At 50.3% G+C, this 26866-nt stretch overlaps 1 protein-coding gene across 2 annotated transcripts in view; it reads left to right on the top strand.

Moving 5' to 3' along the window:
- The window catches only part of HPSE2 (heparanase 2 (inactive)), a 108487-nt gene that overhangs the window by 80029 nt on the left and 1592 nt on the right, over positions 1-26866 (top strand). For both annotated transcript variants that reach the window (XM_071564492.1, XM_071564491.1), the window contains 5 exons: positions 2817-2864; positions 10180-10273; positions 12739-12845; positions 13926-14040; positions 26233-26378. In XM_071564492.1, the coding sequence (XP_071420593.1) occupies positions 2817-2864; positions 10180-10273; positions 12739-12845; positions 13926-14040; positions 26233-26378 (510 nt within the window). The remainder of the gene's footprint in view (positions 1-2816; positions 2865-10179; positions 10274-12738; positions 12846-13925; positions 14041-26232; positions 26379-26866) is intronic.

The following is a 26866-nucleotide window of genomic DNA, read 5'->3' as shown; positions in this document are numbered from 1 at the left end:
ATAAAGGGATCAGCTAAATCTGTTTATTCAGATACCTATGTTTTACTGTATCTCCACCAGCCCTAGGCTTTCATCTCTTGTTCCTGCAGTACCACTCGTTGACTGCTGAGCTCCTTCAGGTTCCCCTTGGACAGTAAAGACCATTGTCCAAGTCATCTTGGGTGCTCCAGGAACAACTCCACCTCTAAGGCAGGACTTGAAGCTTTACCAGGAACTTTTGAGCTTCATCTTGCAAAAATTTCAATAAAAGGGAAAAGAAAGAAAAGAGAAAGGAAGAAAAACAGACATTGAAAACAAAATTTGCACTAGATATCTTTATCTAATAAAATTTGAAAATTACTCAAACTAACTGATTTATTGTGCTATTAAGGAGGTAGAAGAGGGACACTGAGGAAGCCAGGGCCTTTTCTACCCTGCTTTTGGTCTGCCTGACTGATGTCTGTGTCCCAGAACAACATTTTCTCAGGAGCTTTTTAACAAGAGGCCAGTTAGCTTCCTTGAGACATGGGAGATGGGATACATGGATGCCCTGCTTCTGCTGCTCCAGGGATGCTGCTGATTATATTGATGGCTTGCTTTGCTTTTTCAGTCCCTGCTCAAAGACCACTGTAGAAGTCCCCATTTGCACTAATGGCAAGGAAAACAGGAGAGCTTTTTCCTCCAAGCTTGATCTGCTCATGGTTTTGGACTGTGAGTGGAGAGTGCCAAGCTGAGCCTGAGGAGGTGATTTAATAAAGTCCAGGATGGTTTATTTTCATCCAGAATGTAAAGCATTTGAGTTTAGAAAGCAAGCTGGGCTAATCTTCAAACCCAATTGCAACATATTGATTTTCAAATTCAATATAACTTGTGTTCATAATTTTAGTTTAGTGTTTATTAGTTCACTCTTGTACACTTCATGCCTTACATTTTAGGCAGCATTCCCTGTATGGAGTATTTAAAATCTGGGAATTGAGTTTTTTGACTATTTTGGAATATTTCTGCACACTTAGTTTTATTCAACAGCAGCCTCTCCACAACGATATTTGGAAAATCCCCTTTTTGCCAGGTGCCCAGCATGAGTTTTGGGGAGTTCACACCTCTCCCTATGGCTGCACTAAGGCTGTTCCAGCTGGTCTCCTCATCCCACTGAACTGGGGAGGAACGGAACTTCAAGAGACATGTAAAAGCATTTCCGAACAGCTTTTACATCTTTTACAGAACTGAACTGGGCAGCAGAATCAGGGATGCATCAGTGCTATGGGAGTTTATAGCATCTTACTGTTTTTCCATTTCTAATTGTATCTCTTCCCTCTCTGACTGCAGGGATTTATTATTGCTGCCTTTGCCAGCATCTTTTTATGCTCCACAGGGTCCAGCTGCCCTTTTGTCCCAGTGTGTAATTGACCATAGTCATTAATTTAAAGTCAGAATTATTGTTTCCAAGCTATATTTAGCCTGAAGCTTGCTGCTCTTGTTTCAGACCTGATTAGAGACTCATGTGCTGGAGAGCTGCTGCTTGTTCCTGCCATGACAACTAGTCTGATAGAAGGTCTCATCTCTCCTCACAAACCTTTCCTTTCCTTCCCCACCTTTGGTCATGGGGCTCTCCTGGGGAAGCTGGGGTTGCTGGACCCAGCACCACTCATCCCCGTGTACTGCAGAGTCAGGACAGCTGTGACATTCCTGCTGTGTTCCCAGGATCCTTGTGCATCAAAAGCGGCTCAAGAAAATACAGCATTGTTTCCTTTCTCAGCATATTCACTTGCTCAAGCAAATGTCTCCTGTCATGTGTGCACATTGTCACTTCCAAAATGCATCAGCCATGCACTGCACGTTGCACTCATACACAGAAAATGTGCCTGTCCAGCTGGTGTGTACCTTTATGTGTTTTCAGATCTTTGCCCCTAAACATAAGAATATAAGAATTGCTTGGGCTTCTTCATGGGAGCTGTAGTTTTCTGAGGTGCAGTTTGGGTTGCTGGACCAGGGAGCCCAGGAGGGACCTCTGCAGCTACAGGCTCCTGATGCAGAGGTGACATACGGTCCCCAAGATTTGAAATGGCTGACTCAAACAGGAGCTGCCTGGAAGAGGTGCATTTCATAAACATAGTCAGGTCAGAAGCCAGTAGAAGACTAATACCTATATATAACTCACTTAAACCTTGTCCATCAAAATGCTGTGGTTAGTCACAGGAATGGGACAAACTGAAAGTGCACCCAGCTCAGAATTCCATTAGTTTGCCAGAGAAAGAGTAAAAAAAGGAAAGCACTTAGCAGGATTTGTCCAGCCATTTCTCTCTTCCTCCAAGGCTCAGGAGTTTCCTGAGCTGGAGGTGGCATTTTTGCATCTAATAACTTTTCTGGGGTTTATTTCCGTTTTATTCCAATTTTTTTTCAGTCCCTGCTTGAATCCAGGCAAAGAGCTCCTCAGCTTAAATACACTTTGGGGTCAGAAGTATCTCCCTTTAAGATGGATATTTAAAACTTGTTCTTTAATCGCTATTGAGAGTTGTTAAAGTCACAGTACTTAGTGCATACCTTAAGATCTTGGTCCTGGAATGCTGTCTGAAAGCTCTCCCTAGCTGCCCTAAAATGATTCCCAGAGCAATGCTGCCAGTTGGATTTCACTCTGTTGTTTTCAGTTGTGCTTGCCACAAGCATTTGTATTAAGTAGAATGTATTTCTTCAATTTAAGAACCCAAAGACTTCATTAGAAATTATTTGTGGGTGCAGTGGCCACCTTTGGTATCCCATCATGGAGGATGAGTGTTGGCTGTTTAAGGATTTCCCCTGTGACAACACTGGGCTTATGTTGTTTCTTCTGTTTCCCATAGGTTCATGAAAGTGGCAGGAGGCACAGTGGATGCTGTTACCTGGCAACAGTAGGTATTCACCATTTCTTCTACTTTCCAGCACTAAGGGCAGTGATTACAGATGTCGAGGACAGAGCTGACACACTCTCTAGATGTCAAAGGGGGCAGATGTGCCACAGCCACCTCCTTTGTCCTCCTGCTGCATTTAAACAGATGAAAGAGGCTCTGCCCTTCCTTCTTGAGCCTCTCAAACAATTACAGGAGTGGATGTATTTACCTCTATTGCTGAGACACAGCTGAGACAGGCTAAAATACAATGCCTGCATGTCTGGCCTGCCAGATTTCTGGAAAGAGACCCCTGCACTAGACTACCAAGTCCCTGGAGATGGGTGGGAGGACAGGCAGCTCCAGAGGTGGCCTGGGCAGGGACAACAGGGAGGAAAAAGTCACGTGTGACAGAGATATGGGACAATATGAAAGCCCTTTGCCCTCACTCCAATCACTGTCTCCTCATGCCCACTGGTCTGAACCTAAACTGGTTCATCCAGAGAAGGGAGAGGTAGCTTAGTCCAGTGTTCACATATAGTGCCCCAGTTCCCATTCTGTTTTGTAAGGGTGTCCACAGACACACAGATGTGTCCTACACTGCAGGTGGAGCACCAGGAGCAGATATCAATGGAAAGGGGATGAACATCCAAGATCCTGGCTCAGCTGGGCCTGAGAGAGAGATGCTGATACCTAATTTTTCTTCTATTTGCTACAAGTGCTGCAGTTCAGAAGAGCAAGACAAGCTCTGAGCTGTAGCACTGAGTATAAAAAGCACCAAGTGGAGGGAAAGGTTTTCTTATTCAAGGGAAAATCCATAAACATCTCTTTTCTCCTCTTGTTTCCACATGCCCCAGTTTGCATGCTGTGGCCAGAGGTAGACTCCTCAGCAGGCTATGCCTCTCTGCAGTGAGAGTGCAAATGTCAGTGCAAAGGTGAGGCAGCATGCAAGCACAGCACTGACTGCCAAAACTGAGAACTAAAGTGTTTGTTGGGCGGTCAGGACTCTCTCCTGCACAGAAAGGATACAGTTCAGAGACAAGCATTCACTGGACTAAAAAACTGTGGTGAGACACCATTGTTCTCAGAAAAAGTGGATTTGCTGTCATGATGGGTTAAACTTCCTATGCAGGACACTGGCTTTGAGCTTGGGAGCCAGGGTCTCAGGTTCCAAATTGTCCTTGTGTGTACTGCCCACAGGTCTTGTTCCCAAGTTGGTTCTTCACAGTGAACCTTCATGGGGTGCTCAGATTGCTTCTCTGAAGTGCAGCAGCAGGGTTTGTAAAGTCCATCTCTTGTAAAGACTATTTGGAGACCTGCTCTTAAATAGAGCTTGGTGAGTTTTAAGGTATGAGGTTTTCTTGGAAGTGCACCCACGGTCTGTGTGTCAGTGTGTTAACCTTGGAGGCTCCTGCAGAAGCAACTGTTGGCATCTCAGAGTGGTTTATAGCACCAGACATGACCAGCATCCAGTAGGTCCCATTCCTGGAGCTTGGCGTGCCTCTGTATAGCTTGCTTGGGTGTTTAGCTCTTCGTGCTTCCCTGCCAGGCAGCAGCAGCTTGCTGCAGTGGGGACAGTGGGGTAGCAGAGGATTTGGAGCAGGATTTGTGCTATTTACAGGCTCATGCTGTGCAATGATGATCTATGTCTCAGCTGGGAATTTGCTTTTCATGATTACACGATGTGCTGATCGCATTTACTTAGTTCAGGAATTTGCTTTCTGCAACAGGACTTGATCACTGGGCCAAGCCCTTGGATGACTTGAAGGAACAAACTTCCAGGCTTCAGATGTGGAGTTGCATCTGGTGTGCAGGGAATCTGCCTGCATGGCTGCTTTGAAACTATTTCTCATAGGATCAGTGTGAAGTGCTCATCAGCTCTGGTGCTGGGCAGCCACACTGAAGCAGCAGCCTGTGAACAGGAGGGCTGGTGCAGCTCCCCATGAAGGTTGGCAGAGCTGAGCTGCTGCCTGCTGACCAATTTTGCACTGCAGCATAGGAGCCACTTCTTCCCCAGCCAGAGTTTGCAGCTCTGGAGATTGCACCCGTATGCAATTATGAGGACTGGCAATGGCTACAGCTCTGAGCTAGGCTTCTGTACTGTTTATGAATAAATGTCAAAACAGTGTCTCATCCCTCTGCTCCAAACAGCAAAACAAAACAAAACAAGTTCCTTTGTATCCAAGAAGAAAATTATTAGCAGGAAACTAAACTGCTGTCTAACTTCAAGTATGAATATGTCAGTTCCAAACCCTAAAGTTCTCCTGGGATATTGGTTATAAATTTGTCAAATCTGTTATTCCTTTGAATAGTCTATGCCCAATCCAGAAAGGGAATTGAGAAGGGAATGTATTGCAGGGATTCCTGTTCTCTGTGTGAAAACAGAATATATCTGAAATATATTTGATAGAAAAGTGACACTAGGTGGAAACAAGCAGACTCACCAGCCTTTCTGAGTATGGTTTCACTTAGATATGTAAGTGCATGTGTGCCTCCCTCTTCAAAAGTGTTGCTGAAGAAGGATATGTGAATGGCTTCGAAGTGCTCAGGGAATTTCCACTAAAGAAGGGTGTGACAGTGGCTCCAAGAGTTTTGGCATTTCACTGGTGATTTAGTTTGTTATGTTTGGTTATGAGTAACTGCAGACCCTCTCAGCCTTTGAATGTGGGTTTCAGCTGCTCAGAATCCTCCTCACAGCCATCACTTTGCTCTGCCATGGTGTCCTCACACATGGTGAAGATTCATTGCCCTCTTAACCCTGCAGCTGTGCCCCAGTTCCATCCCTGGGCATACTCCCTCGGTCTGTGCAACTGGTTTTCCATTTGAAGTCTTGTGCACAACTCCAAGTTTGGCATATTTAATGGACAAATCCTTATGCAATGCTGCCTCTGAAGCACAGATCCCTATTACTTATGGGAAAAGTAGATAATTGCACCTTCAAAGTCAGTGAACATCTGTCCCTGTGGCATCTTGGAGGATGCCGCATTTTCTTCCAAAATAGAAAGTCACAGGTCCTATGTGGCAAATCAGAGATACCAGACACACAGGTATGTGTGAATTGTTGCTTTAATATGCTTTTGCCTGGCTTGGATGGCTTCTGACCCAGTCCTGTTGAATGTGCAGATGGAGATGCTTCCAAGTAGTAGCACAGGGCAGATTTCCCAAAGGTTCCAGTTGCCCAAGCATGTGCACACACCAATATATATACCAAGGTTATATATCTGGGCTCACATCAGCCTTCTACGAGTGCTCAGAGTTCAGTGTCTTCAGAGGTTGTGGGCAAGGGGCTGTATGAAGGAGTCCCTGGCCCATCTCCACCCCTAAACAAATCTGGTCAGGGCACAGCTTTGCCCACTGGGTTGACACCTTCTTCACGGTCTGATGGAGGGAACAGTCCCTGGCAGCATTGTGACCCTGGCCACCAGCACTGTTCTCGGCAATGCCAGGGCATGGCTGGGCAGATGACATGGGCCAGAGACGGCTCTCAGTGGTGGGACATGCAAAAGCATGTTGTCAGGGGCCAGAGAAAGGCATGGGTGTGAGTTGTACTTCTGGATGCAGAAAGCAGCCCCCAGTCTTTCCTCATCAATGCACTTACTAGTTGACTGGAGGTGGGCAGCACCTCTCATCCATGTCTGAAGGTCTTTCCTGGAGGGAGCAGGTCGCACCCCACCTCTCCTCTCTGTGGGTAGTAGTGGGGCTGCCCTCTCCTCGGGATGAGGGCCACCTGTCAGCAGAGATGTCTTGGTTTCAGAGCTGCGGTGGCAGCAGGGTGTCATGCTAAAGATGGGGATCTTCCCTGCTTGGCATCCCCAGCAGGCGGGTGCCCTAATTCCTAGCAGACTCTCTCTGTAGCAGCAAGCAACAAAGTAGGTCCGGAAATTCCTGAGCTTTGGGAAGTGGGCTTTAATGTAATTAACTGCAACAGAAGAAGAGGTCAGATAATAGGGGCAAAGGTTTCTCTTTAAAATGAAGGAGGAGATAAATGAAACCAGCTGCCCAGGATTCAGTGCACTGCCTTCATTAAACATGGGACAATGCGTATGGTCCCATGCAGCAAAATGTGGATCTTTCCAGAAAACCATTTTAAATGCAGAACAAGACCTGGAGGTGAGAGGACAATTGCTCAAGTGCCCTGCCCTGGTACCTGGCACTAGCCTTCTCTGGGAGTCACTGGGAAGCTGTGTGCAACATAGTCAGTGGCCATGGGGAGCATGCTGATGTCTCCTAGGCTTTGGGGGCAGTTCTGGTGCTGCACCATACCAAGAGCCCACTGAAAGGTCTGCCAGCTTGTGTTAGAGATGAATAGCTTGTCCGTGAGCTACATGTCCTCTGTCTCTGCAGAGTTATGGCTTCTAGAGACCCCTGCCCATGCTGGTGATGGTCTGTCTGTTCACCTCCTTTGGCACTTAGAACTTGCTGGACCAGGAGAGGAGGATGTGGATACCGTGATCCTCAGGGCTGGCTCAGCTCAGCGGCCTGGAGAGGTGCTTGTCAGTGCTGGAGCTCTCTGCAGCTGCTGCTGGCTTTTTTGGAGGTTGAAGAATTGTGACTTTTTTAGTTTTGTTTTTTTTTTAAGTCGACTGAACCGAGTCATTGTAAATATCAGCAAAGCTGCAGCCTTTGCTCCTGGGAATAATCCACGCCTAATGAGCTCTTCTCATGGTTTAAAGGCCTGACAGTTGTTTGCACTTTGTGGATTTCTGTATTGCCTTTAATGACAGTTAAAGCTTCCAAAAGGAAGTGCCCTTATCTCAACAATTTGAAGCCTACAGCTGAAAACAGCTCACCCATTACTGAGTACCCAGGTATCAGCACAGTTCCTCTCTCTTCCTCGCAAGCCTTTTGCAACTGGTGCCATTTTCCCCACTTACCCAATCTGAGGAGATTGAAAGTACCTGTTGGTGACCAAAAACTTAGCATGCAGATCTGTAAGAGATCCTTGCTCATCTTACTGAAGCTTGCAATTATCTTCATGATCTGCTTAAACATGTGAAGCTGAGGTGTTCTGCTCCTCGCTATCCCAGGTGATAAGCTACCAAGATTTTCTGATACTGAAGCAGGTTTACTTCTGCCCTTCATGCCTTTACTAGTCTCTGTTTCTCCATGGTGTTAATGCAGGTGTCAAAAACATGTGACTGTGGTGCTATCCCAGGTTACTTCTGTTCCCTGTAGGGTCTGGGCTGCGTTCAGCACAGCATCACCTTCCCAGGCTGCCTGGAGGGCAGAGCCACCTCTGGGGCTCCTCTTGATCCTCTCCCCTTGGCAGTGGAGCTGTAGATCAGAGCACACCTTGTGCTTGAATGAGGTAATGAGGAGGTACAAGCCTGTCTTTACTCTCCAAGATGTCTATCCTGGTCCCTAGGAGCATATTGGCTTGTGCCAATATTGGCTAAACCCTGGCCAAAGCCTGATGTATTGGAGAAGTCCTATACAAGTGGAGGTATCTCTAACTTCATCTTTTCCCTGTCAATGCAACCTTTTTATAGCCTTTCAGCCAGTGTTTGGCCCAGGGTTTTTAGTCCATAGCAATCTGAAAAAGTAGTTTCTGTTCAGTTTTTAAGTGCTGTGCTAAAATCCAAACATCTGCCATCCCCAGAGTCCATTGCTTTGTAATTTGTCTTAAAAAGTAATCTGTGTAAACCCCACTGCTGCCTGCTGCTCACAGATCTGCTTTCCTCCCAGCAGCCAGTGGTTCAATAGTGTGTAAGTGATCGAAATGACTTTGAATGCTTCCTAAGTCATCCCTGAATTTAATCTCTGCCCTTAGCACCTTCCAGTCACCACAGACATAGATATACCTCTTGCCTCCTTCCCCAGGTCACACTATGTTGGGATGTGCCCAGCATGTTTCTATACTTCTCTGGGGACACAGCCGGGAATGCACACCTAGGGGAGGGTTGACAGGGAAGGTTCTTCTCATTTAATGCATTTGCAAGTTGAGCCGGTAATGCAATTCTGCTCTGGGACAGTTAGTGATGTGGAGCGCTGAGACATAAAAATCCTCTCTGAGCACTCGTGCATGTTGCACATGTGCCAGGTGCTCTGGCTGAGGCTGAGTTAGCCCACGGCATCCTTTTGGGATGCTTCTGCATTCCAGCACCCAAGTGAAGCAGCCACTATGACTGCTACAGCTGCTCATTGGTGCAGATGAGATGCATGTTATGGAGAAAGCAGCGCTGGAAATGTGAATTCACTTTTCTTCAGGCTCCAGATCTTTAGTCCACCATGCATCCTAGCACTCACAGCTGCACTGAGGTCTGCAGAGAAGGAGAAGGGTCTGTGTAACTCTGGAATTCTGAGTGGCTGTAGCTCCAGTGAGGGATTGGAGGCAATGACTGAGCCCCACCAGCCTCAGTCAGAGCTGCTATAATTCTTGGGAACCTTCATCCCTCCAGTATGGCTCTGACACACTCTGGGGCTTTCTGTGTTGAGTGGCTGATGCACACTGCAGATTTGGGAAGAGAAGGTTCAGAAAGTTTCTCTTGCAAAACCTATTTATCAGCTAAGGGACTGTCCCAGGGGTATGCCAATGCATGCTGCAGCAGACATCCTGGGGTACCTGCAAGGCTGGGAGAAGCCTCTGGGAGATGTGCACAGGCTGCTACTGCTGCTTCAATGAGGCAGAGGTGCCAGCTCAAGAGAATTCCTCAGGAAGAGCAGGTTGGGATTACCTCTAGCCACAGGATACATGCACTCCGGGACAGATTGCTGCACCTTATGAACTGGAGCCAAAGACAGTATTGAGGTGTTTCAGGGCCTTCCTCTCACACTTAGATAATTCACAATGAGATGGGCAGCACAATAGCTGTGATTTATATAAGCAAGCACATGGAGATCAGGAATTAGCCCCCTGTATGGGAAATGCTCCCTGGCATTCCTGGGCCAGAGGGTATTTCTGTGAGAGCAGGACTTCTCTGCAGGTAACAGCAATGACATTTCTTGAGTGGGAGAATTCAGCTGTGGATTTTGCTGAAAGAGTGAGCAAGGAAGGTGCAGGTGGTGCAAGGGAGCTGCAAAGCCTTCGCAGGTGGCATTTTGTTCCCAGCCTTTGGCATTCTGCTCCCAGAGTTTCATGAGCAAAAGTTAAGAAATTGTAAAACTTCCCATGGTTCCTGCAGTGCAGGATGCTCAGCATTTAGAGTGCATCCACCTTATGCCCTGTTTTGGAGACTGAAGCATCTGTCAGACACAGGCATGGCTGAAGGGCCAGGGCAGGACAGGGTGCAAAAAGCAAAGGAGGCTTCTCAGTATGGGACAGCAGCAGGTCAGGAGGACATGGTTTTGGTGCAGAGCTACTCCCAGCTGTCTGATCCTTGTCTTCTTATTTTCCTTCCAGTTACTACATCGATGGTCGAGTGGCCAAAGCAACAGACTTCCTGAAAACACGCCTGTTAGACACACTCTCAGATCAGATCAGGAAAATCCAGAAAGTACGTGAGTCAAAAGGGTCTCAGCACCAATGCACTCCCAGGGAAGCTGGTGTGGGGTAGGGATGGAGGGTGGCTGCTGGGCTTGCTGTGCTCCCAGCCAAAATGCAGCCAGCCCTCATGCAGGGATGGGGGGAAAGACCAGGGTAGGTTGTGCAGCAAGTTGTGAGGAAAACAGCTAGATGCTGCATCATAACATAGGCTGTGCAGGTGTGCTGGGATGTAGGCTGCATGCACAGGCAAAGCCCTGCTAAGGCAGGTGATGGGCTTGAGTCTCCCCTCCATTTGTTCCTGAAGGGAGCAGCGTGTAATGAGGGTGTTCTCTGAAACTTGCTCCCCAGGACAAGGAGATGAGTGAGCAGCCAGGCAGTACCAAACCATCCCAAGCACAGCAGTGCCATGCCTGCTCAGGAGGGTCTCCTACTGCCTTATCTTGCCCCGCTTGTTAACAGTGCCTGAAAATGTTGCTTGCAAATTAGTGACAGTTGCATTCCCAGAGTGATTCTCATTAGTGGAGAATCATGACCATTATGAACAACTGTATTTTTATCCTGATGACCATGTGATAAAACCCAGCTGTTGCTGGCATGTGGTTTTAGAGCCCATGGATCTTCCTGGCTAGTGAGCACTTCTTTCCCCACTGGTCTGTGAGACCCAGCTAGCATCTTTAACAATGGTATAGATGACAGGGTCTTTGGAGGGTCATCCTGCTGATAGAGTGGCCAGGGCTGTGACTGACATGCTCAGCTGTCAGTCCTGGAAGAAATAAGGAACACCTAGTGAGTGGGAAAGGCTTTAGAGACTGGAGAAGATGTCCATCCATCTGTCTTTTCTAGGTTTTCAAATCATACCACTCACCACAATGTCTCACTGCTGTAATTCCTGCAGGAAGAAACCATAGAATGAGTAAACAACTGAAAGAGGCCCCAGGAAAGGGGATGAGAGGGTCGGCGCAGCAAAGCTGAAGGAGAGGAGCTGCTTGCTGAGTCCTCTGGCACAAGCTGGGAATCATCCATGTATGTGGATGATCCTCCTGCTGTGGGGAGGCATGGCAGGATGGCCAGTGGGATCATTGTGGGACAAGTGAGAAATGACAGCTGACCCTGCTTCCACTGGGGATATAATACCCCCCAAAAAGTGGTGGCATGTGTCCCAGCTCTGCTGCAGGTCTGGAACCTGCTGGCAAGGAAGCGGCACCCCATCCAACTCCAGACCAGAAGCAGCAAGGAGCTGCCCTTGGTGAGGGTTGAGGGAACCCTCACACCTGTGGGGCAGAATTTGGTCTGCACAGGGCAAGGCTGGGGAAGGGCTCTGCTGAGAATGCCAGTGTGGCTAAGCAAAAGCACAGTGCTGGGTGCTATTAGCCTCCAGCTTGGCTCTGAGTCCGTGCATCCTGCCGGGGCTGATTAGAGCAGCTGGACTTGTCCACTTCCCTGTTTTATTGCTTCCTCTCCGACTGGGAAGGTGGCGGGCTTAGATAATTACAGGCAGGATGCCAACACCTCTGGGGCTTCAGTCAGGGTTGTCGACTCTCACAGGCTGTGAGTGGGAGGCAGCCCAGAGCTGGCGTATTTAACATCTTTGAGGGATCCCAGTCCATCCAGCACATTCCAGCACTCCTCACTAATGGGGCAGGATCCATCAGGCTGCACAGAACATTTCTGGGGCCACTGGATTTGCAGACATCTGGTCACAGGAACTTGTCACCCAACCTGGAGAATTGGGATTCTAAGAAAGAGAACAGGGTGTTGAGTGGTGCCAAAGGTTGCTCATGCCAGGAGAGGGCAGCTCTGGCCATTTGAGCCCTCCTGTACCCTCTGGCATCTCACAGGTGTCTGCACTGCTCGCTGAAGCCTTGTAAGGGGTGAGCCAGAACGCTTGGACCTGCATGTCTCACATGTGCCATGGACCCTTTGGGTGGCAAAGCAGTCTCTGCTCAGCCATGGGACTGACTATCCATGCCCATAGGCATCCCACTGCTTTCTCCTAGGGTGCCCACCTTTTGTCCATGCAGCTCCAGTATGTGACTCAGTGCTACCACACTGCAGAGCCATTGGGGCTTGGAAGGCTCCCCATAGCTGGCAGGCACCTTGTATGGGGATATTGAGAGTTATGGTGATATAGGAGGGCAGTCTGTGGGATGGAGAGCATGAGGAGGCTACAGGGGAAGAGCAGAGTCCGGGATTGGGAGCATAAGAGCACATTTGGGAGGGCATGTTTGGAGCAGCTCCAGCAGATGGGTAGTGGACATTTGGCAGTGGCAGGAAAGAGTGAGGAATTGTCTCCTACAACCCAGCCACAATGAAGACACAGTGAAATGCCAGGGCTAGGCAGGCACAGACTGCCTAGCAGTACCATCACCAAAGGTCTCCATAAGTCTTCCCAAGGTGTAGAACAGGAAATGTATGACTTGGCTTTGAATCACAGGTTCACCAGAGTAATTTTAGTTACTTTTTTCTCCTGCCTAGGTAGTGAACACATACACACCAGGGAAGAAGATCTGGCTGGAAGGTGTGGGTGCGACCTCAGCTGGAGGCATGAACAACCTCTCCGATTCCTATGCAGCTGGGTTCCTGTGAGTGATGCTGGCTTACCAGCACCAGAGCACTGTCACCCCCACAGGCTCTGCAGGCTCAGGTGCTGCAAAATCACTGCAGCTGAAAGAGGGCAAGCTCCATGCCCGCCTGTACCCCCTCAATACTCCCTGGCAGCCTGAATATTCTTATTTTCTCCATTGTATCCCTATTACTCCTCTTCATCCCTTCTTTCCTGTAAATAACCCAGCCTCTGGCATACCCAGAGAAGCAGAGTAAGGAGAGAACCACACTGAATTCTATGCTGGTACCATGACCACAGGGCATGGACATGGACAGGAGGTGTGATGCAAGCACACCAGCTGTGGGATCCAAGGGCAGGCATCCCAAGAGGCTTACCTCACTCAGAAACTCAGGATTGCCCAGGCCTGCTCCTGCTCTGGGTTTTTGATTCAGGCTGCAGCCACTCGTCCTTGCATGCATTCACTCCCAGGGCACCTGCTGAGGGAGTGGGCTCAGGGGAAACATCAGGGCTTAGTTCTGGAAATTATTTTCTGTCCTTTGAAGCTACAACCATTTCTGCTCCTGGGGTTTGTCTACTGGCAGAGTCCAATGGCCTGGACATACTACTACAAAACCTCAGTCCAGATCTTCAGAGCTGACCATGTTCATGAAAGATGGAGGAAAATTTTTCAGGCTTTGTGGGGAAGCACAGGGACATGCCTGGGGTATCAGGACTGTGAGGATTGAAGACCTGTCCCAGGGGGTGTGAGAAGATGTGTTGGTGCAAAGGTCCAGGCTCCTCTGCTCAGGCAGCAGGTGCAGAGTGCTGGCAGGCTGGGGAAGGATCCTGGTCTCTGGACAGAAGGATGAGAAGTTGGGGTGCATGCAGGGGCTCACAGGCAGTGTTTGAACTTGCAAGCCGAGGCAGAGGTGGCTGTAGCAGGAGGAGAGGCCTGCAGGCTTGCTGGGGCAGGGATAGTGGGAGCCAGTTAATACCCAGCTCACAAAACCATCTGAAAAGACTTCAGCTCAGGTGCTGGAGCTGTGCCGCTGGTACCAGGTCATTTGCCCACAGTGGTTTGTCCATGGTGCCCAGACTCTGTTCACTCTGTCCCCAGGTGGCTGAACACTCTGGGCTTGCTGGCCAGCCAGGGCATCGATGTGGTGGTGCGGCATTCCTTCCTTGACCACGGCCACAATCATCTGGTGGACCAGAATTTCAACCCCTTGCCGGTAGGTCTGCCCGGGGGTATCATGCTGGTTCTGGCTTCTTCTTGCACATTTGGGGGGATTCTCTCCTTGTGGCCTCTCTGAACTCTGATGGAAAATGAATTTTCCAGATTTGTTTCTTGCAGTATTCATAGGAGACATTAGTTCATGTCAAGTGCAACATGTAGACAGATGGGAGAGTGATACCTCTGTAGCTTGAAACTTCATTTAGGGCCCAGGAGGCTGGTGCTACTGAGGGAGAGCCAGTGCAGGCTGTGGATTTGAAGGGATGGTAGGACCAACCACATATGGCATGGGGCACACAGCCAGATCACTAGTGTTGAGCTGGCCTGGAGGAAGCCAGGCTAAAGCCTCAGCACCTGATTTCAGGTCCCTGGAAACCAGGGTGAAAGGTATTTCTGGCTTCACAGTGAGCAGCACTCCTCATCAGTGCAACAAAATATCTCTCACTTAACAAACACCTGGGCAGAGGGGAACTCCCAGAACACATGGTGCTGATAAAGAAATCATATGAAAAACTCCATCAAAAGTAGCAGGTTTCCTTTTCCTGTCAGGGCTAGTAAACATGCTGCCTTGTAAGCAGAGAGCCTGGCAGAGTGATGGATGCTCTGCATCTCCACTGGAAGGGATTTATAGGTCCATGACCCACCAGACACTTCCAGCAGAATGGGGATCCTGTTGGAGAGATGCATAACTCTGACAGCATGAACCTGCCTTCAGTGCTGTACTGGAATCTCCATGGGTGGCTGGCAGGGGAAGCTGTGACTCAGTCAGCTTGGCCAATGAAAACAACATCCTTGCGACAGCATCCCTGAGTGATGGAGGAGGACACAGGAGGTGTTGATGACACAAGGTCTGTGCTAACCCTCCCAGCATGGCCTGGTGGGTGGCTCTGGAGACCATGATCCCCTGCCTGTGCTGCTCTGGACTCCTCCTGGAGCACCTAGGTCTGCTTCCACATGCACCCTTCCAGCAAGCATACCTACCAGATCTGGGGGATTGGACTGGTGGGAGCTTTGGGGGCTTTGAGATGAATCTCAGCCTGCAGCAAGCACTTGATTGATTTCTTCTGAAGAGCCAATTTCCCTGGCCAAACCACATCTCCCTCTTCCCCAGGGCTTCAGGGCTCCCCTGGATTGCTCCTGGCTGAATGGGTGCAGGCCAGCATATGCCTTCTGTGTGCAGAAGGGTGGCTGTGGCTCTCCTGGCACAGTGCGTCAGAGGGTGGCCCATGGCCAGCTCTCCTGGCACAGTGGGGCAGCAGCTGGAGCAGGCATGCAGTTAGGGATGGGATTAAAGCCAGAGAGGGAGTTAGAAAAATAAACCCCAGGCTGTTAAACATAATGAAAGTTTTTAAATTGGATTTTGCTGTTGTTTTAAAGGTAAATCTGCCAATAAGTTAGATGACAATCTCCATCATGATTGTTTCTTCACTCTCTCATGTGCTTCAGCACTGATTCCACAACCCACAACTGTGTTCCTGCACAAACTGTGATGGGTGTTTCCTCAACCCTTTTGTCTCCACTCCTGTGTTATAAAAGAGCCACGGGCAGGTGCAAACTGATGAAGGGTTTAAAAGCTGCAAACACCACAAAGCCGAGCGAGACCGGGCATTGACCTGCTCCACAGGACAGCGGCTGCTCTTTTCCCGTGGGAGCTATCAGGGAGATGAAAGCTGCTGGCTGTACCTGCGCGGGGCCGCGGCACTGTGAAATACAATCTTCTCATTAGCTGCCATGACAAAGAGGTTTCCGCACGCCGGCTAGGCGTGAGGCAGCTGCCTGCTGAGAGAAGAGCTGCAGCTCCGCAGCATCAATCACAGCTCCAGCTGGCAGCTCCTCAGGGAGCTGGGAGCCAGGTATGGGCTCCCCCTAGCAGCCTTTGCAGCACCTTCTCCTCGCCTGCTATTGCTGATGCCTCCTTGTCAGATAAGAAGGTGGTGCGTTCCAGGATGCTGAGCTGAAGCCAAGCCTTTTACGGTGATGTCTTTAATCACTAGCTAGCTGCACTGTCCAGGCAGAGCTTCCTGCATGGTCCAGAGATGGCAGAGCAATGCAGACACAGCCCTCCATCCTTGTCTTGAAGAGTTTCCCATAAAAGCCCAAGTGATTTGTAGTCCAACCTCATACAAGCACTGTGCTGGTGTCACATGAGCCCTTCTCCTTGTCCTTCAGCTGGACACCTTAGATCCTGCTGGCCTTGCTCATGTTAGTACCATCTCTGTTACATCATGTATGGCATAATAAAGCTTACACAATATGGTGTAGGTGTCATGTTGGGTGATCAGGAAGTGCAAATAACAGGGATCACTCAGTGGACATCACAGTAGGAGTCTTGCCTTCTAAATCACCCTGTTGCTTTCTTCCTCTCCCCTGGGACTGCAGCACTGGGGGAATTTGTTATGTACAGGGGCAAGAGTAAGCAGACCATCACATCGCTCTATGTATAGCAGAGTGGTGGTTCTTGTTGAGGACTATGCTGTGAGATACTGAGGGTTGCCAGCACATCAGGTGGGTAGAGAGCCCATCTGCTCTCTGGGCACAGGCACCAGGCAGGAAACACAGGCAGCCTGAGGGGGTTTGCTCTGTGTTTTCTGAAGGTTAGCCTTGGCTTGAAAATAAACTTGCAGTCTCTGGCTGTTTCAGTGGGAAATGCAAAAGCACCTGGGAATAGCTGCTTGCAGGTAGGGATGAAGTGCAACCTTGAATGTAGAGGTTTAAGCAGGTCTATCCCTGGCTTTGTACTGTGGTGGCTTGCAAGTACAATGCAGCCTGACTCCCCAAAAATGGTCTCAGATGGCAACAGTGTGGCCAGGGCGCTGTGCAGCTTCCCAGTGAAATTAGGAAGATGTTCACTTCTCTGCTGGGCTTTCCACAGGGAGCTGATTTATGAACTAAGCAGTGTCTTCTGGCTTTTGGCGCATCTTGCAAGGGGCATGCCCTTTGTGCCCCCCATCCAGGTCCTTCACCCATGGAAGAGCAGCTTGAGTGCCTGTCCTGGCTGCCAGAATTGCCCATCCACATTCTCTCTAAACTCAAGTGTTTTACTGCCTTGTTATTTTTGAGATACTATTTTCATGTATAGTTGGAGTGCTTTTTCTTCCTGAGTGATTGGGGCAGTCAGTTGTATAATAGTTGGGGCTCATGCTTGAGAAGCCCTTCAAATAAACCTTTTCACAGGTGCATCAGTCTGCCTGCCTGCCCTTAAATCCACCTGCACATTTTGTGGGACTGAGGAATGGAAAGAAAGAGGGCAGGATCAGCACCAATATTTGCTCTTCACAGGGCAGTGCCTTTGAAATGCTGACCTGGCATTTGGTAGCTTCAGGACCATTTCAGGCATGCAGCATACATACTCTATCTCTCTTCCCTTAATAACTTTCTGAAACAGTCCAGAGGGATGCAATACATTTATTTCACCTCAGATAGGCATGAGATTTCTCTTCAGATTGTCACAGAATCTTAAAGACTTTTTCAATGCTCTTCCATGTTGTACTCACCACTTTTTAATTCATCCTGGGTAGTGATTTCTGCTCCATAAGGTACAGTGTCATAAGGTTATACCTATGCAGAGAAAATTCTAGGCAGAGCTCAAGGAACATAAATCCCATAGAAAAGACAAAGCTGAAAACCAGACTTCCATTTCCTAATAACTGTGGCTCCTTTTGGACCTTCCCCTAAAGTGCCTGCATGGACACTGAGATACTAGGTTAAGTAGACACTAAAACTTGTTTTCTGCATATAAGTTTCATATGCAGCATGAAAAAGTCCCAGAGGGAACATAGGGTGAAGCCACAGAAGGGGCTGCCTGCTCAGCTGTGGTGGTAGAAGACAATATGATATTGCCTGTGAATTGATGACGTCCTTGAGAAAGCATCACAGCAGTGTGAAGGTCTGTGCCCAGTGGTACTGTGATCAGATGCTTGGATGCTGCAGATTATTTTTCACCTCCTTGGCTTTGCCCGAAAGCACTGAGGAGAACTCAGTGAGAAAGAGGATTACTGTCTGTCCTGGAAGAGGGCTCATACTATGTCTGTCCTTCATGATGTCTCCTTCCCCATGGGGTTTTCATAAAAACCTTGCTGTGAACAGGCTCAGTACCAGGCTGCAGACATCCCTCAATAGGCAGAGTGTGGTGTGAGCTGTGCACTTGGGCTGCATCTCGCAATTTAGTACCAATGGCACCTTCCTGACATGTCCCAAACACCTCCCCATCAGGGCATGGTTTGGGCCTGCCTGACTCCAGGTGAAAAGAGGCAAGGGCCCCTCCAGTGAGGTCCCAGGAGCGGGAGTGGGTCCCCCAAACCTGCTGCCACCTGCTGCACATACACGCTCCCAGTGCACTCATTAGCTGAGCTGGCTTGGCAAGAGGCGCTGCTAATAGCAGTTGGAGGTCCCAGCCATCTCCCTGGACACTACTTCTCATGCCCCTGCATTGCACCGGAGCGGCCCCACCCAGGCCAGGGCTGCAGAGGCTTGGTCCTTGCCCACCTGTGCCCATCCCCACCCTGGAGAGCCAGGGGAATTCAGTCCTGCTGCTCCCCCGGCCCATCTGCACATCCAGCACCAAGTCACCACGCTGCGCACACACAGCCAGCTCTGCTGCCAGAATAGAACTGTGACTGCTGTTCCTCCCCCTGGGACCTTCAGCTTCAGGTCCCTGTCTAGGAGAGGGTGGTCCGGTTGGAATGCAGCATGCCATGTGTCATGCAGGCAGAGACATGGTCCCAAATACAGCAGTGACAAAGGGTAGGGAGAGGGAGCAGGTTCAGTGGAGCTCGCACACACATGGAAACTATCCCTGATGACATAAATCTGATGATGATGACATAAATTTGTAGGTGTATGGCACCTTCATCTTCCCTGCACTCTGGAGCACTAGCTTTGGTGGCAGCAATGCCTACAGACAGGGAAGGGAAGGGAGATGCAAGGACTGGCAGGAGCTGTTGGTACAGGGATCAAATCCCAGGCAGTGCATGAGAGAAAGGCATGAGAAGTCAAGCTGAAGCATGGCCCACTGAAGGGCAGAGTGGAAATGGTGCCCTGTAGAAATCTTACAGCCAGTCTTGGCACAAGTGCCTAGAGCAGGTTTGAGCAGGGCATCCCCTCCACTGCCTTGTCCTTTCTACCATGTCTCAACAACTGAAGCATTGTCTGCTTTCTACACCCTTGCTGCATTCGTTCTTCCAGGATTTCCAAGTTAGCTCTGAGGATCGTTCAGACTGTGAACAAGGAGACAGACTTAAAGCACCTAAACTCTTATTCGCTGCCACAGCCATTTAAGGGGCCATTCCCTCTTAGTGCACCAGAAAAAAGGTCTCTGAAGTGCATGTGCCTGGACTCTCAAATACATCAAAGCCATGCTGTGGCTAGCAGCTCTGGCACCCACCCATCAGAGCTGCGAAACATGTGCAGACCTGGAGCTGGGCTGCTCCTCCTGCACTGGAGGCTGGAGCAGAGACCAGCTCCATCTGGGACTGGCAGCAGTGGCTTGCTCTTGGAAGGATGGACACAGCCATTGCTCACATCTCCCAGAAGCACCACAATAGTGACAGACCCGCCCATCTTGGTGACAGAGTCATCCCGGGGCTGTGGAGGAGGTGAGACAGCAAGACCCTTCCCAGGAAAGCTTTGTGTTCTGGAAAAACAGGACACAGAAAAGTTGTGTTTGGTTTCCAAGTCTTGTGATTTGGCAGCTTCACTCCCTTCCTGTAGCCTCCACTGCCTGGACCCTACTAGGGAAAGGGGATGACAAAAAAGAGATTTGGCTGTTCCTCCATGTGCTCAGCTCCCCAGGAAGGTGGAGGCCACTGGCTGGGGTCAGCTTATGAAGGGCAGTAGGCAGGAGCCACTTACCACTTTTCCAATGCCTGGGCACGCCATCCCCCTAGTGCCACTGGTACCTGACAGTGATTCCTGTGGCTGCTGCTCCCATAGCAGGAATTTTGCATTAATGTCAGTGTTCAGTCTTTGTCCAGGATGGAAAGAGCAGAAGACACAGATACAAGGAAGAGCAGCTGAGTGAAGGATGCAGCAGCTTGAAGGCTGGAAAAATGTGGTGCTCATTGGAGGCTTGGCAGGTTTTGCTGCTGGCACAGCTCAGGGAGACCATGGGGGCTCTGGGATGAGCCCAAAGACAGAGCTTGCAGTGCTGCTGGCTGAGTATGCTGCTCTCCAAGCACAGGGGTGCACATACATTACCAGGTTATTTTGGATGAGAGGGACTCTCCTGGCTGTCACTCGATGCTGAGCTTTGGATCTTACTGCAGAGCTGTTGTAAAATGTAACCTGGTTTGTTTTCCCAAGCTATGAGTAGATACTTAGTTTACAGGGCCAGAAAAGGGCAGCCTGCCATAAGCACAACACAACCACAGCAGCAGCTGTTCGGCTCTACAAAGCTGCTCCTGCCTCAGCTAGTGGAGCTATTGCCCGCCCTCACCATGTCTGCCTCCTCCTCTTCCTCCTGAGCCAGAAGGCACTGGGGTGTGGGGCTCGCAGTCCCTCATTCAGCCAGAGACCACTTGCTGGAAAAGAAGACTGATGGAAGATGTAAAGGCATATGATGATGCAGGAAAGAATGGTATGAAATGAGGCATTCTCAGCCATTTGAGCAGGAAGGAAGAGGATCAACATGGTGAAAGCAACAGATGCCCAGGCAGAGATGTCAGCAGTTTCAGGGGACTGGTGGTGGGCACCATCAGGGACTGGGGCTCAACAGTAGCAGCGTCAGCCATTCCTTTCATAGCTGGAAGTGCCTAAATCAGAACAAAGGTCTGTCCTGCCCAGGAGGGTCAGGGCTGTGTAGCCAGAGCAGAGGGAAGAGGCCGAGGGCCACTTTGCTGTGGCATCTCTGTGTGTGCTGCCCCTGTGCTCCTCTGCTGGTGCCAGCAGGCTCTGGTAGCCCAGTCCACCTGAAGACCCTTGTTTGGGGCTAGGAGCCTTGTTCCCCATCTAGGAAACCTCTCTGGAGTGTTCCCCATGGTGCTCACTAGCAAATTCCTCCAGTACCACAGCAAATGTTGTAGGAGACTGCTCACCAAGTCCTCAGTTCTTCAGGACCTCCACATAAGGAGGGTGCACACACAAAATGGCAAACAGTTCGTGTCCGCTGAGGATTGGGAGCACGTGAGCTTGTGAGGGCAGCATCAGTGTCTGGAACTGATGATTTTATCTTCAATAAATGTTCCCTTTGGGGTGAGATTCTGCCCTGCTCTGCTTGTCACAGGACCTTCCTTGCACAGGGTTTGGGTGAGAAAACCTCAAACTCCCCCAGTCCAAGAAACATAAAACTCAGGGATAGTGTTAAAAGCAGCATTAGTTCAGCCATGCTGAAGCAGCAACTAGCTATGGCTTCAACAGGATGTGAGGAACTCCACAGGGAGAGAGCTTTGGATGCTGAGGATCTCTTTAATCTAGTGGAAAAAGAAAGAGTAAGAACCACTGGTTGGAAGCCAGACAAATTCAAGCTGAAAATAAGGAGTAGGATTGTTAACAGTGTAGATGTTTAACCGTTGAAACAGACTGTCTGGGAAGTGGCAGCTTTGCTGTCCCTCCAAGGCCTCACAACCACAATTACTACTTTTCTGGAAGATGGTTTTGCCAAAACCAAACCATCAGGCTCAACAGAGTGATAAAAGAACAAAGCTCTCTGTTCTGTGATGTTCAGACTAGCCAGACCTTGTCTCCAGTTGCTTGGACTGTGGAAAAACGCAGATGAAGGTGCAGGAATGGAGCAATCTGTCACAGGCTGTTGAAACTGGAGTGTGCCTGAGGCACAAAGGAAGAGCTTGGGCAGTTTCAGAAGATGGAAGAAGCAAGAGGAAGAGTAATAGAGTGAGCAGCAGCCAGCTGGTACTGCTGGGCACTTGGGGAGATAGAGCCATGTCCCAACAGCCCCAGCCAGAGGAAGCTGTGCACCACTGAGTCACAGCATGCTCATTTGAAGTTTAGCTGCCTTTGCTAGTTACACCCCCAGAAGACTGAAGGGCTATGGCTCTGTTACACTAGTTTTCTGGTTATGGAAACACCTTCTCACACATAGTGAGCACAGAGCTGGACAAACTCAGGTGGGCTGTAGAGCTGCTTTATTGCCTCTAGGAGAGTGGGAATGCCTCCTACACTCCTTCTGATAGCTCTGGAGATGGGAGGGTCTGGTTAATAGTTCTGCCTGAGGGTCTGCCTAATCAGCCTTGTTTCCAAAAGCTAAAGTCTCTAAAAGCTCCTGCAATGAAGTAAAATGTGCAAAGAGATCAAGTGGGACCCTCTGGACTTTCTCTGTCTGGTGGAAAGCTTGTAGGTGTTCACTGGCCCCATGGGGCTCGGAAGATGAGGCTGGCCTGAGCTCTGCACATCAGCTTACTCGAGACAAGAGCCTCTCCTGCCCATCAGGGGTCCCGGACAGGAGACCTCCTGGGGCACAGCAGGGCTCTGCCTTGAGGCGCTCCTCACTTCTAGCACTGCTTAATGGGTCTGCAAAGTAATTAAAGCAAGAAAGTTCCCTCAATTCCCACGGGACTAATAGCAAACCAGCTTCCTGTCTGCTATTCCTGGTCTATTGCTACAGCTGTGTTGCTGGCTCAGTCCTCACAACCTGAACCCTCCAAAAGACAAATCCTTTCTGGAGTTGCACGGGAGCACCCATATCTCTTGGCGTTGCCTGGGCTGCCTCCGATTGGATGTCTTAACTCCACACTACAAGGCAGGCATGTGTATTTGCAAGGGGTATGTGAGTGCTGCCAGCCTGGGGAACATGCTTGCACAGGGTTTGCCACATGAGAGTGGGTACCATCTGCTGTCAGAGACCCAGGACGACGTCCCTGATTGGCAGAAAAGCCATGCTGCTTTCAGCCAAGCTGCAAGAGCAACTGTTTCCCAAGCTGGTCACCACTTGAACAGGAGCAAGTAGCTGCAGGTGCCCAGCAGGCCTGGTGTGATTTTGACTTGGGTTCACTCATGCCAGTGGAAGGAGCATTCCTGGAGCACCAGCCCAGATAGAAGAAGAGCCTGCACCCAGCAGGTTTATTTCCATCATGTTAGATGCACATGCAATTCATCATCCAAGTGCTTGGTGTCACCAGGTCCTGGTAATTTATTGGAAGTAATGTGATTTTGGCCCCTAACACAAGAGGACTTGTGATGACGCGAAAAGCTGCAGCTGTCTTCAGTGCTTCCCTGCAGTGAGCTGAAGAGCTCAAGTGCCTCAAGGCCAGTGCTGACGACTCCTTTTCCAGCCCCGGGTCATTTTTCTGGCCCTCCTTTGAACTCTCTTTGGTATTTTCACATCCTTCTTGAAACTGAGACTTTGGAGCTAGTCCTGCCAGCAATGCAAGGTAAAATCACTGCTCTCCCCTCCCCTCCTGCAGATGCTGAAGGGTCAAACTGGTCCCTACATTTCCCTGCAGGCATTGCCTGTGCCAAAATACTGCACACTCAGCCATGATCATCTCACACTGAGCAGAACAGCTCATTCCGCATCATTGTTGACTGCCTTACCCATCTCATGACATTTCTCACAAAAGCTGTGTACTCTTAGCTGACCAGAAGCTCACAAAACTTAGCCAACACTTTCCAGAGAGACAAGCATCTGTCCTTGTGCCCAGCCCAGGAGATGCTGAATGGCACAGCCCTGCCCATGAGCCACCATGGCCAGAGCCTAAGGCTCGATACCCCCAGCTCTGCTGGGTTTGTCAGGGCAGCCTTGGGTGTGTACTAAGATGTGAGATTTGGCAACCACTGGGGCAGGTTATAGGGCTGGGAAGCTCTCTGTACTGCCACAATCCAAACTTTGCTGCTGCTGAGCCTCAAGAGTGGAAGGAGGCTGATGTTGAAGCAGCAAACCCCTGAGGACCATCCAGCCCAGAGTGGTGGGTGCTCAGCTGGAGGCTGAAGCTGCTGGGCCAGTCCTCATGGTGACAAAACCATCAAGAGACCCCTGCAGAACAGCTCTTGAGGTTCATATGGAAACTCTGGGGGCAGACACTAAGTGTCTGGCCTCCATCACTCCCATAACTTGTGGGTGAAGGCAGCATCTCATCCATGGGAATATGGAGAGGAGGTGAGAAACCCCATGGGGGCTGCTAGAATAACCTGAGAACCTGAGCTGACCAGTAGGTCAGAGCAAAAACTCATTTATTTTTAACTCATGACCATGGGGCTAAACACTGTAGTCTGTGCTTGCCTTTGGCCTCACTGTGAACTGAAGTAACTCATCTAATGATGCCCACTAATCAGGGTGGCTCACCAGAGAGCAGGCAGTGTGATGGGCACTGTTCTCCTGTCTGCGGTGAGCCTGAGCAGCATGGGCTAGCACAGCTTCCTACAGGAGGGGAAGGCTGGCAGAGCTCCTGCAGCTTGGGACAGACAGGGACATCCCTGGCTGCAGAGCAGCCCCACCAGCCAGCAGTGTCAGAGACAGTGGCATGCACGTTATTGAAGCACATGTATGCAGAGTTGAGCAACTGCAGTTCATCCTCCCTGGAAGCTTCAGCCCTGTGGCTGAGCCTCCTCAGGCTACACAAGCCTCTCCCTTCACCCTCACATCTACTTCAGGGTGCAGAGTTTCCAGGGGAAGTAGGTGCCAGAATGGCAGAGTGCAATGTCCCGTGGTTTTGTCTAGGAGCAGCAAAAGCAGAGCAGAAGGTGGCTTTTCCTCAAGCATTGTGGCAGAAGCTTACCTAGAAGGTGGGAAGTGTGCTTGGATCTCCCTTTGCCAGGCCAGCCAAGTGTTGATGGAATAGATCAGCTTTTGCTGAGCTGGGCTGGAGAGACGATGGGGATGGCAGTCCGATCTGGCCAGTGGGTTTTTACCTGGTGCTGGTCACTGCTGCCCCACTGCTCAGTTTTACTGGCTGACCTCTTCACCCAAAATGCATGTTACTCACAAGATGGATAACTGTACCTGTACAAGGGATTTGCACTTCCACCTGCCTGTTCTGCCCTGCATCCTGGGGCCCTGGAGACTCCATTTTCCCCCACATGCCCCTCTGGGGTGGCAGACCCCTTCCTGGCACTATCCTGACCACACAGGGCTTTCCTTAATCTCCCCAGGCAGTGTGCAGAGGCATGGGGTGCTTGTTCAATGCTCCTTTCCTCCTCACTGTGCAGTGAGGTCAGACACTGATGGGCAGAGCAGTTCCTGGTGCCAGTGTGACCATCGCTGATGGGCATTCAACCTTTCCAACAGGGAGGGGGGATCATCCCAATTGCCCTGGGACATATGGTTCCTCTAGGACACTCAGCGCAGAGGTGGTTTATCCAGAGTGCTCATGTGTGTGACAGTGCCTCAGCACCTACAGGCAGCACCCAGAGAAGCAGTGTGAGAGACTCCATCTCCCCAGCATCATCTGGTGTGCTTGGAGCAGCAGTGGGGCCAGAGCCCCATCCTACAGGACAACAAGCAAGTGCCTGAGCCTCCTCTTTCCCTTCCCACAACCCTGCTTCATTTATCACACACCTCCCAGCCTCTGCAGCGGATGAGTGGGGGGCCCTGCCGGCAGCAACCTCCATCACCACACAGCCTCACCTCCCTCCCCAGGGCTTGGGGTCCATCCTGTGTGCTGAGCGAGGCTGTCCACTGTGGGAAAAAGTAGTATGTGACAATGTTATTATGGCTGCATCATTTATGCATGTGTGCAGCATCTGATAATTTCCTATTTCTTGAGTGCTTGGCTTCTCCATACTCCACGGGAGGCTTTAAAATAGCATAAATACCTCTGGGAAGCTGAGCACCCTCAGCAGTCCCAAAAGCCACTGTACCATGAACAGAGATGAAAAGCTGGTGTGCTCCAATTCTGTGTAGAGAGTAGTGGAAAGCCTGCTCCAGAGACATCTCCTTCCTGTGTGCATCAGCTGGAGCTGGTGCACAGGTCCATAGCAGGGTCCCAGGGTGAATGTGTGAGGGCATCCATGCTGCTCCCCAGGCTCTGCAACCCAGACAAAAGCTGAGCTTCTTTAGAAAGTATCCACTACTCTCAGCATGGACAATATATTCTTAATTCCTTTCCTGGAAACAGCAAGGCCATTATGGCTTGGACTGCACAAAAAAGGCTTACCTCAAGGCAGACATTTGGCACACAACATTTTCACCCCAACAGCCAAAATTTTGCCAGGCTGGAAGCAGGGAAGCCAGCCTCTCCTGCCCACTCACTCTATGAGTCGGGGGATTGTTGTGCTGCTGACTGTCCCCTCTGCCTCCCAGGACTACTGGCTGTCCCTGCTCTTCAAGCGCCTCATTGGTCCCAAGGTGCTGGCGATCCACGTGGCTGGTCTTCAGAGGAAACCTCGGCCCGGCAGGGTGATTCGTGACAAGCTCCGGATTTACGCCCACTGCACCAGCTACCACAAGTAAGCAGAGGTGGGAGACTGTGGGCTGCAGGGTGGGATAAGCAATACCTCCAGGAGATGGGGACCAACAAGGACACGCTGGGACAGGAGCCTAGCAGGGCAGGTTGGCTTCTCAGGGTATTCACCCGGGTGGTGCTCTGGCCACTGTCAAAGTGAAGGGAGCATGCAGGAATGGTGATGCCCTCGATGAAAGTCACGGCAAGTCCGTGTCTGGGAACGGGGCCGGCCGGGACCGGTGGAGTGGCTGCCGGGCAGCCCGGGCAGCAGAGATCAAGGGAGTGGATTTCACACGAGGGGCCCCCCGGTCGGTTGGGTTACCCGCCGCGCCGCGCTGCCGGGGAGCCTGGCCTGGTTATTGTTTCGCTGATAAGGTCCTTGAAAGCACCACAGCGAGCCGGGGCGGGGGCGGCCACCTCCTCCGCGGACACAAGTTGCTATTGTGGAGGAGGAGAGACTGTTTCTTTACACAGTCCAGATGCTTTCAACAT

The sequence above is a fragment of the Pithys albifrons genome, chromosome 9 (assembly GCF_047495875.1).
Source record: "Pithys albifrons albifrons isolate INPA30051 chromosome 9, PitAlb_v1, whole genome shotgun sequence".
NCBI lineage: Eukaryota > Metazoa > Chordata > Aves > Passeriformes > Thamnophilidae > Pithys > Pithys albifrons.
Note: the sequence above shows the minus strand (reverse complement) of the source record. Positions and strands in the feature narration are given on the sequence as shown.